This window comes from Trachurus trachurus (assembly GCF_905171665.1).
Source record: "Trachurus trachurus genome assembly, chromosome: 21".
In the NCBI taxonomy this organism is placed as follows: Eukaryota; Metazoa; Chordata; class Actinopteri; order Carangiformes; family Carangidae; genus Trachurus; species Trachurus trachurus.
In genome coordinates this window covers 6080014-6090847 of record NC_139899.1, presented here as the reverse complement: position 1 = coordinate 6090847, position 10834 = coordinate 6080014, and the positions used below count along the sequence as shown (strand labels likewise).

Sequence of the window (10834 nt, the reverse complement as noted above, 5' to 3'; positions counted from 1 at the left end):
GTGTATGTGCTCAGACTCTCGCCATCTTCTGTAAAATGTTGATCTGCGAGCCATAACACCGTCTCTGGAGCAACCATGGAGCTGTGGATGCTTCTTCTGCAAATGCACCTGGGTAAGGAGGGAGACAGTAAGAGGGTGAACTTGATCTGTGTATAGATGTGTATTTTTTTCTCTATTGATGTTATTTTACGTTTATTTTACAATTTATTTTACGATCACTACGACCCGTTTGCCAATACTTTAAACACTTTTTCAGAACTGTTAATCGCACATCACACCTAAAACTGTTAATTTCATGCTTTTTGTGTTATCTGTGTTATCTGTGTTATATTAATTTCATCCAAATCGCAGTGCAACTAACACAGACACACATTCCAGAATGCAATACCACACTAACACAACTCATCTACCAAAACACTGACACAATGTTGTCTTCAACACAAACATGTAGTCAGTCACAGCACAGTGTCATAAAAACACTGACTACTGATGGAACAACACAAACTCAATCACTTTACATGTGTCAGATCTACTGGTTTGCAATAGACAGATGATTGTATTGATCATAAATTGACTTTTGTGCTGTAGTTTCCTCTGAACTTCTCTACATTTTACTTTTATTGGGTTTAGTAAATGCAGGAATTTTGTCTATCTTTTTTTCCAAACACTACAAAAAGTGAACAACCTATCTCAGAATGAACACTTAAATTAATTATAAACGAAGTTACAACAAATTTTAAATGTGTTAAATATACGTATTTAGTGTCAAAAGAAAAAAATGTGTTAATTGTATTGTATAGCTCACACAGATGTTGTGGTAACTGTGTGAAGAGTTTTGAATAAGTGTTACAGTAAAAGTATTGAACAACAGGTCATAAGGATAGTAAAGAAGTGGAGTAGATTTCCTGTTAGATGGTCTCCCTCACCACTCCTTCATCCTCTGCAGTGGTTGCTGCTTCCCTCCCAGCTCCCTCCATGGTCTCCATCTCTTCCTTCAACTTGGAGCACACACTCAGCTTCCTGCCCGGTCCCGGGACGCCCCCCGACGCCCACTTCACCGTCCAGATCATCCGCCAGAGGTATCCACTGACCCGACACATGTGGACAGCTGCTTGTGACTTTAAGACTTTGTGTACATTGCTTCTTAAAATAATAAGCACATTTTTGATTTCTATTACTGTAAATTTGTAAATATTTCTAAAAACATATTTTCACACTCGCCCTGTCATAAGTTATCGAGTATAGAATGATGAACATTTTAAAATCAACCATACAACATAATAAAATCTCTTGGACACAAGGAGGTAGCCCTCAAACGGATAAATGAATTGCAAAATTGTAATTATAGCTGCTGCGCAGCAATGGGTCGGGTCCGGGCTATTTTTTGGCAAATTTAGGCAAATTCTGAGCAACAAACAGGAGAATAAGAAGACAGGTCAATTGACCTTGTAATGTTCACTTTGTACCATGTAGGTATGTATTTTTGAAAAGAAAATTTAACTAACAGGTATCACCATGTAACATTCCAATTTTATTACTCACATTTAGACAAACATTTTTTGTATTACAAGTTTTCTGAAATGTTATGTTTAAATATGTAAATGAGGCAATATCTAATGAAATATGCACTGATTTATTTACATTTACATTTACATTTACAGAACTGAAATGGATAAAGCTATTTTCAAAATTCTTTTTTTATTTTGTTGACATATTTGTGTCTAAAGTTTTCCCCGAAGGAATTTTGGATATCTCTTTTTATCACTCTGTAAATGAGAAAATACTGTCAATACCGTACAAAAAATCATATTTCGCCATATGCGTATGAATAAAATGTTGTATGAATGATATATCAACAATCCACTCAGAAAAAAAACCTTCAGAATATAATACAGACTGGAATAAAGAATAAAAAAAAAATTAAATTTTTTTTTCTAAAAATAAATGAAAATAGAGAACTCATGTGTTGTTGCTGCAACAACAACAGGCCAGGAAGGGGTTAAAACATTTTGTAACCCATGTCAAAAGTGATTTTTATGATAGGTCAAGATCCAGCCTTATATGTATCACAAAATTTTTTGGAGTAACTGATGTCTAAATGTCTCTTACTACAAGTTGAAAATTTTGTCAAGGGGTAAAAATTGAAAAAGGCTGAAGGGGCACCTGAGGGTTACCACTGAGCTACTTATCTGGAAGTGGGACATGGTGTGTGTCTTCTCAAATAGACTCAGGGAGTCACTGTCTGGGCAGCTGTGGTCAAGGCAGATTTAAAAAATGGTCAAAATGTCACAAATTCTAATATCTAAACAAAAATCTGATAATACATAAATTGCATCTTGACAGCATGACATCTGATGTTTAAAAATACCGCTCTTAGATCGACTCCAGTTGTTCCCATGAGAGCAGAATTAAAATTTTTCTCAAAAATTCAGTTTTTGAGATAAAATTCTGATATTTGCCAAATTTCATCAACCATGACTCCAAAATATTCTCAATTTTTTTCAGGAAGATTGGAAATGTATTTAGCAGGAATTGGATGATATGTGTTTACAGTAGTGTTTACAGTCAAACGTTTTCATGCACTGTAGGCTCAATTTTTGATAAATCAAAAAGCTTGGCAGCTTAGCTCCCCGGACCCTAAATATAGTAAATTAAAGAAATAAATATAAAGACTTCCAACACAAAGTTCATCCATCTTCCTTGCTTGTATTTTAAATGTTAATGTCGACCATCATGGGAACAAGTTCCTCCATTCATAACTTAAACAGGCTTTGCCTGAGTTTCATTTTACCAGTTAGTAATAAAATAATACAAATGGTAATTTGCACTGCAATTTGAGGATGGGAAGGTCATAGGTTTTACAATCAACCCATGATCTGATAATGAAGCAGTAAATGTGGATGTTATTAGCGTTCCTCCTCAGAGAGAGGCAGTGAACTACAGACCAACTGAACGGTGTCAGTCCAGGATGATGGTCAGCTTTGTCTTTGCTCTACTTTTTGTTTCTGTCTTGTCTTCACTTTGCAGGAAGTCGTCGTGGAAATCAGTGTGGGGTTGTTTGCAGCTGGTGGTGGGACAGATGTGCAACCTAACCACAGAATTTGAGAACCTGTACTCTCAGTACCAAGTCCGGGTCCGGGCCTTCACAGCCGGCCAGACATCCAACTGGACCGTGTCCCAGTGGTTCCAGCCTCTGTCAGACTGTGAGACACCACACACACTGAAACACACTGTTTAAAGGTCCCATATTATACTCTTTTTACTCAATTTCACTCAGCTGTCAGACGTCCAACTAAACTGTATTAGAAATGTATTGCCCCAAACTGATCCGTGGTCCTGAATGTCGGCTGTCTAAAAGTCGCTCATATGAGTTCTACTGAGAACAAGCTGCTTCTGTGCCTGCACCTTTAAAGCAGAAGTAAGCAGAATATTTGTGTTAATATAAGTCTTAAATAGTTCTATCTTCCGACAGCAATCACTTATATAGAGTGTTTGGTCTGAAACACGGGTCTGTCAGTCATTCTGCTCTGCTGTAAGCCGAGGAGAAAACTTCTTGTATACTTCCTTGTATCCTACAACCTTTATCCAATGAGGAGAGAGAATGGCATGAAGGACTGTGTGTGCAGCCAAGGGATGCGCGTGAATGTGGTGACGTAGGGACGAGGACCAATAGATCCATGACGAGGGCGGGGACTGCTAACTCCATCGGCTGACAAGAAGTTAGCCAAAACAACCGGATCACTTACTTCTGCTTTAAGTAACATGGTTACTGTACACGGCAAAGATTATTACCACTTTATGACTTAAAATTGGTTGTTATTTCATCAATTTAGCTCAGGAGTTTCTTGCTGTGCACTGCAGCCATAGAAATAGACGTGGTAGGCGTTTTATCGCACTGAGGGGCCGGCCTCACTCCCGTCGTGACATCACCACAGGAGCTGAGTCTGAACAGCCTGTTTTAGCACCGTTTTACCAGTGGGTGGGCTGCAGAGTGGATGCAGGAATCATCTGCTTTCCTCATTCTAGGAGTTGGTAGGCTCAGGGAGGATCAGTTTATGTATGTAGAGACCAGAAAAGTTTTTCATGGGACCTTTAAGAGTTACGCACATTTCCCTCACCATCTCACCAGTGGTGGCCAGCCTCACTTCACTGTTGTTTGATTTCATGACAGTTGACTGAATGTCAGTTACTCTGTCCCTGCAGCTGTGCTGGGACCTCCTGATGTCTCCGTGTCTGGCTGTGGGAACTGTCTGAACCTGCAGCTCAGGTTGCCGGTGACAGCGACGGCCCAGCAGAGCCTCCAGCTGCAGAGTCTCTACAGAGGAGTGGTGCTGCACGTGCAGCGGAGCAGGGACGGCTCACAGGTATGTGTCGGACTGACAGCAGCAAAGATGACAACTCCCATTCATTTTCTGCAGCTGGTAAACACCACACTAACTTATGAAGTGATGAACTAAGGATGAAAAGTGCACTAAGTAACATGATTTATCTCTGCATCAGCTGTTGATTGTTGGGACTGGTAATTAAGTCATTTTCTTTTTCTTTTCTCAATTTTCTTTCTTGCAAGAGTATAGTTTATTTCCGTTGTTTTTCATGGCCAAAGCTTAAGTTGGTTGGGGTTTTGTTTTGTGGTTGTTTTGTTTTGTTTTTTATTTTATTTTTTCTACTTATTCTTTAAAGGCCCCATGCTGTGCACTTTTCTCTGGGTTTATTTACCTGCTGATATCCCTAACAAGATATAGCATTGGTTTTGAGTACCTGTGATCTGCTTAATATCGTTTCTACTGCCCCTTTCTGTTGCCTCTTTCTGGAGCTCTAGCAGGCACAGGTCATTTGGCCAATCAGAAGAGAGAATGAGAACCTCTCCTCTGATTGGCTCACTGTTTTTGAGTGGCATGTGGTCGGGCCAATCACAGGCAAGTAACTGAAACCTAAGCTGCATTCATAAGAATTGAAAAAAAACAACTGGTCACGGTGGGCGGAGTTACCTTGTGTGCGACATCACAGAAAGGAGGAAGTGCTATCTACTCGTCTTAAAGAGAATGTTCCTACAAATGGGCGGTGTGTGTTTCTCCGTTTATGACCAGTTTGATGCATGGGGCAGTATATACGTGGCCCAGAGACCTCCCCAAGCACAAAAAAATAACCAAAATCACATTTTTCATGCCATGTGGCCTTTAATATGGTACCTTTTTGCATACCCCTCGTCTCTGGAGTCATCCTTTATTATCCCTCAGCGTAATTAATTTCCTCCCTAGTCGAACCTGAACATATGGGAAACTACTAGCCCACACTAACAAGTCACACACTGGTTAAAGCTACTGTAGACAAGTGTTACATAGAGCATTTAAGAGCTAAATTGGAGCTGGTGAAAACACACAGCAGTCCGTTTTTTAGGTTTTTAATGCATAAAAGTACCACATAAATGTGTTTATTGCATCAAGGCTTTTTGACTGTGTCAGGAACCTCTATTTCAACAAAATAAAATAGAATAAGCATGTCACTTCCTGAGGCAGACTTCATGTGAGATACTGAGAAATCAAAACTCAGCTCTTCTTCCTCTATTTTACACATCTGTTCAAGCTTACAGGCTGCTTTCTCTCTGATGGTTTTCAGGATGTGTGGTTTCACCCTCAGTTTGTGTTCCTGTGTTCAAGGAAACACTGAAGAAGTCAAAGAATTCATCAACACATCATCTGCTGTCACTCTAGGCAGAGCAGCTTCCTTAGTAAATCACTTAGACGCGTCACCTAGGAGTCATTTGTAGTGTGTGTGTGTGTGTGTGTGTGTGTGTGTGTGTGTGTGTGTGTGTGTGTGTGTGTGTGTGTGTGTGTGTGTGTGTGTGTGTGTGTGTGTGTGTGTGTTTCCTGGTGTGTGGCAGCTCTTTGTCGTTCAGCGCCGTGGCACAGGAAGTGAGACATGTTACTGCAGCAACAAAAACAGTTTCTGTGGAAAACCAAGAAATAAGAAAACAACTGTGGCTGACGTCAGAAAACACTGACTGAAGCAGGTTGACAGCCACAGACCTCAGGTCAGGGCGCAGCTGGGAGCTCAGCTGGGCTTTCTGCTCACCTTTCTTCTGACTGTTTCTCTGAAAACGTATTAATTAGGCGTTCAGCAGGTTTTTAGCAGCAGCTGAAGTATCCACAGAGGCTCCTCTCCACATCAGGCTGATCAGAACTCAAAGCACTAGAAACACTGAATAAAGTCAGTGATTTACTCCAGCTCTGGGAGCTGACGTCACACATTCCTTTGAGTTTGAGAACTGATGGAAACATTTGGGAAAATAGAAGATCACAACTCGACTACATATAGAACATAGGCTGAGTTGTTTAGACATTTTTGAAAGTGTTTTGGGGGCTTTTTGTCATTAATTGACAGCACTACCCTCACGGAAAAAACCTATAGGTTTTAATATAGGTTTGAATATATGTGACATACATAAAAATGGCTGTTTTCATATATACGCATATATGCTTGCTAATATACATATGGTGGATATATGCTGCATATATGTATATCCTACATATCCTCATGAGGATATATGCGCATATAAGAAACCTATATGCAGTTTATCTGTGCATATATGCACCATATATATTAGCATATATGCGTATATATGAAAACAGCCATTTTTATGTATGTCACATACAGTATATTAAAACCTAATAGGTTTTTTCTGTGTGGGTATAGAGATGGGGAGGCAGAGAGAGGGGGAATGACATGCAGCAAAGGGCACACCAGGGGAATCGAACCAGGGCCAGCTGCTGCGAGGACTATAGCCTCTGTATATGGGGCGCCTGCTCAACCCATTGAGCTACACCCTGTTTCTAGGCATTTTAATGTAGAAAATTATATTGTAGCAGTTTCAGGCCTTTAGTTGACTGATTGTCCACCAATGGCGGCTGAGTTGGATACAAGTCTTGACACTAGAAGATGATCCAGTCGGTGTTGCAGATGACTGGATTACAGAAAGTTAAACTAAAGAGTCTCTGGTATAGTTCATAGTTAATTCACAGGTATGGCAACATGCTCAAACAGCTGTTTTCCATTCCGCTCCATATGCTGCGGCTGCTGGTTTTTAAAGGAGACAGTCGGTGGGGGGCGACATGAAGTGATTTCAGTTTCCTGACTGCTGACAGTTGTTGTTGGCAGAATATGTCTGTCAGGTGTCCTCTAGATGGGGCTATACACACCTATGGCCATATAGTGACACATGAGCTCTATCACACCCACATACTAATAACAAGTAAACTAGAATGAGTTAGAGCTCAACGTGGCTCCTACACATATTATAACCTGAACAGTGTTTATACATTAAGACATTTACATACAATATTAAAATACTGCTCACATCAAAATCACTGTCATAATACCTTTTCATCAGCAGGTAGTGGGAATTTGGCCTGGTGCATAGTGCAACCACAAGAAAGAGGGAGAGTTCAATACAAATAGTGTGTTCATCTGGACTAGAGTAAAGATTAGGGGGATGGATAATGCATCAAAATGTGGGTGTGGTTATGGATCCACTGTGTCCATCTATAAGACCTGAGAAGGGTTCAGAAGCTGTTGTGTGATGTATGGAGACACTTCCAGAAGGACGACCATCTCTGCAGCTCTCAGCTGATCTGGTCTTCATGTCCAGAGTCCAGATGAAGCAGCTCCTCACTGACTGTTTGTAAAGAAGCAGCTCAAGGACTCTGAGACTGAGAGAGACCAGAGTCTCTGGTCTGAAGAAACCAGGACTGAACTGTGTGGTCTCAGGTCTCAGAGTCAGGTCTGAAAACCAGGATTCATTCTCACTCCACCCTGTTCCATGGATGAGCTTGTGTCCTTTCTTGTCTCACTCCTGTCTCCTGTCTCCTGGCTTGTTGTGTTCCAGTTCAGACTGAATCTGCCGTACAGAGAGGAGAACGTGATCACGTACCTCCAACCAGGTGTAGAGTACTGTGTGACCGTCACCGTGGAAACACTCTTCAACTCCAACACTGTCTCTGGTGGACCTTACTGTGCCTTCACCAGTCCTCCTCCGTCCACAAGCTCAGGTAGCTACGTTACTCTGTATACACACAGTGAAGTAAAGTGTCCATACACTCAGGTGGACAGAGTACACAGCTCCATTACTTAAGTCAAAATATAGGCTACTGCTTTAGTGTTATGGCTGACCGGTGTTTCTTTTTAAGAATCACATCTGAATTATTAATCTTTTGATTTAAAGCTTAATTTAGTGTTAAAGCAGAAGTAAGCGATATTTTTGTGTTAATATAAGTCTTATATAGTTATATCTTCCGACGGGAATCACTTACATGGAGTGTTTGGACCGAAACACGGGTCTCTCAGTCACTCTGCTCTGCTCTGAGCCGAGGAGAAAACTTTTCTTGTATCCTACAAGTTTTATCCAATGAGGAGAGAGAACGGCATAAAGGGGCGGTCCTCTCTGTGTGTGCAGCCAAGGGACGCCGTGAATGTGGTGACGTAGGGACGAGGACCAATAGATCCATGACGAGGGCGGGGGCTGCTAACTCCATCGGCTGACAAGAAGTTACGGTGCGTTCAAGGCAACCCGTAACTCGTGTTTTTCCGACATGTGAAGTCGTACCAGTTCGATCTGGTACGAGTTCATGGCTCGGAAAAACACCAGTGGCCGTTATAGTGACTTTCACAGGTAAAACAGGTCGGAAAAACACGAGTTACGGGTTGCCTGGAACGCTACAAAGTCGTAAGTCGTGACTTGAAGCTGTAACTTACGGTTTCAAAAGCCTGCCTGGAACGCAGCATTAGCCAAAACGACCGGATCGCTTACTTCTGCTTTAATTATTTTTCATGACTTCATGGTTTGACCCAAGGCTTAAAGCAGAAGTAAGCGATCCGGTGGTTTTGGTTAACTTCCTGTCAGCCGATGGAGTTAGCAGTCCCCGCCCTCGTCCCTACGTCACCACATTCACGCGCATCCCTTGGCTGCACACACAGAGAGGACCGCCCCTTTATGCCGTTCTCTCTCCTCATTGGATAAAGGTTGTAGGATACAAGGAACGTTTTCTCCTCGGCTTACAGCAGAGCAGAGTGACTGACAGACCCGTGTTTCAGACCAAACACTATGTAAGTGATTGCTGTCGGAAGATAGAACTATTTAAGACTTATATTAACACAAACATTCCGCTTACTTCTGCTTTAAAGGTATGACTTAGTAAGTGAAAGTTGTACAGTCAGATCAAAAGTATATTTATTATGTCAACGACTGACTGACTGACACTCAGTGTGTTCATCTTTAAATTAATCTGAGGCTCAGAGAAGTTCTGTGTATTTCCTTGGACAATCAGGATCAGGATCAGGATCAGGATCTGTCAGTGGATCAGGCAGCAACAGCTCCGTATGTCATTATGACGGAGGACTTGTTGACACTGATCCTGGAACAGGCTCCTGTTCCTCTCCACTGTTTTCTGTGGTAAAAAAGCTGAAAGAGGAAGTTGATTTGAATGTAACGGTTCCTGTCTGAGGGCAGTTGAAGTAAACCACTTAGCCACATGGTAATAATTAGCAGTGTTTATTCCAGCTCTGTGTCTCTCCTCCCTTGCTCTACAGTGTATGTGGTGGTGAGCCTGCTGGGGGCTTCCTCTGTGCTGGGGCTCCTCCTCATTGGACTGCTGCTTCATGGTGGTCGACTGACCTCGTCCAGAACTCTGGTAACTGATCTGACTCGGATGTGCCGGAATCTGAACAGTAGCGTGCACACCTGAGTGTTGTCATTATGTGTCTTATCTCCGATCATACACAGCTGCAGCACAAAGACTCAACCAACTGGCTTTTGGCTCACGGCCAGACTCCAGCATCCTGACGGAGAGAGGGAGAGAACAACTGTGACGACTGTGGATGGATGAAAAACAACCCAGATTGAACATACAGATTGGACAGGACTGAGGTCTGAGACCAGTAGAGCTGGTTTAGCCAGACCTGATGGGGCCTTAGAGGAAGTTAAGGGTAGACTTTATGGCTCAGTATCACCATAATGGTACATACAAGATGTTTTTCACATTTAACTTCTGCTTTCACAAATTCATAATGTTACCATCTTCTCTTGATTTTTCTAATGAAACTGTTACTGATACTGAAACTGCTGTGCTATACTGTAAAATAGATCATGTTGTAACAAGGTGGAACTGCTGTGTGTCTCTTTTTGTGACTTGTCCAGTACAACTCCATGTTATATATACACACACAAAAATAAAATACATAATAATGTAATAATAACTTTTGCCACACCAGAAGAAGAACTTCAGAGTCACTGGGGGTGAAATGAAATGATGTTGTTAAAAGAGTAAATGGATCATATGAGGAGGAACAGGAAGTGAAACAAACTATAGATATAAATGAACTGTATCACTACCTCATGTAAGAATGTCCATGTAGCCTACATGTGATAGGATTAGCATTGTTGCACTTAAAGGGAGAGTGGGGTAAGTTGAGCATAGGGGCAAGTTGAGCCACCCCTTGTTGCTAGGAAACCATAAGAAAAAATCAGCATGTGACCAAATATTTAGGAGCAAAGCATCATTTCATGGAGTCTGTGAAGGTAAGAACCACATGGGTAAAGTGGTTTAACATGTATGTCCAAAAAACATTTTTCACTCTTGAAAATGAACTTAGTCGATCATAAGTTTCATGAGAATTGTGTTTAGACCAAAATAGATCAATTTGTTTTATACATGAGTTGTGGTATCTATGAGCTACAACATGAGGTAATAAACCATGCATGGAAGTGAACCATTTTAGCTTCAGGAATAAGGTCAATATGGCTGAGCCGTTTGGCCAGGGGGAAGTTGAGCCACCTGCCCTG

The 10834-nt window shown here is 41.5% G+C and overlaps 2 protein-coding genes across 3 annotated transcripts in view; both read left to right on the top strand.

The window, feature by feature from the left end:
• LOC311004503 (exosomal polycystin-1-interacting protein-like) overlaps positions 1 to 10834 on the top strand; it is a 101612-nt gene that overhangs the window by 47311 nt on the left and 43467 nt on the right. The gene's annotated exons all lie outside the window — the stretch shown is intronic.
• On the top strand, positions 23 to 10043 carry LOC311004499 (interferon alpha/beta receptor 2-like). The gene is made up of 7 exons (XM_083996579.1): positions 23 to 112; positions 947 to 1079; positions 3028 to 3203; positions 4204 to 4364; positions 7883 to 8045; positions 9583 to 9683; positions 9776 to 10043. The coding sequence occupies exons 1-7, from the start codon at positions 76 to 78 to the stop codon at positions 9833 to 9835; spliced, it is 831 nt and encodes a 276-aa protein (XP_083852705.1). The 5' UTR covers positions 23 to 75; the 3' UTR covers positions 9836 to 10043.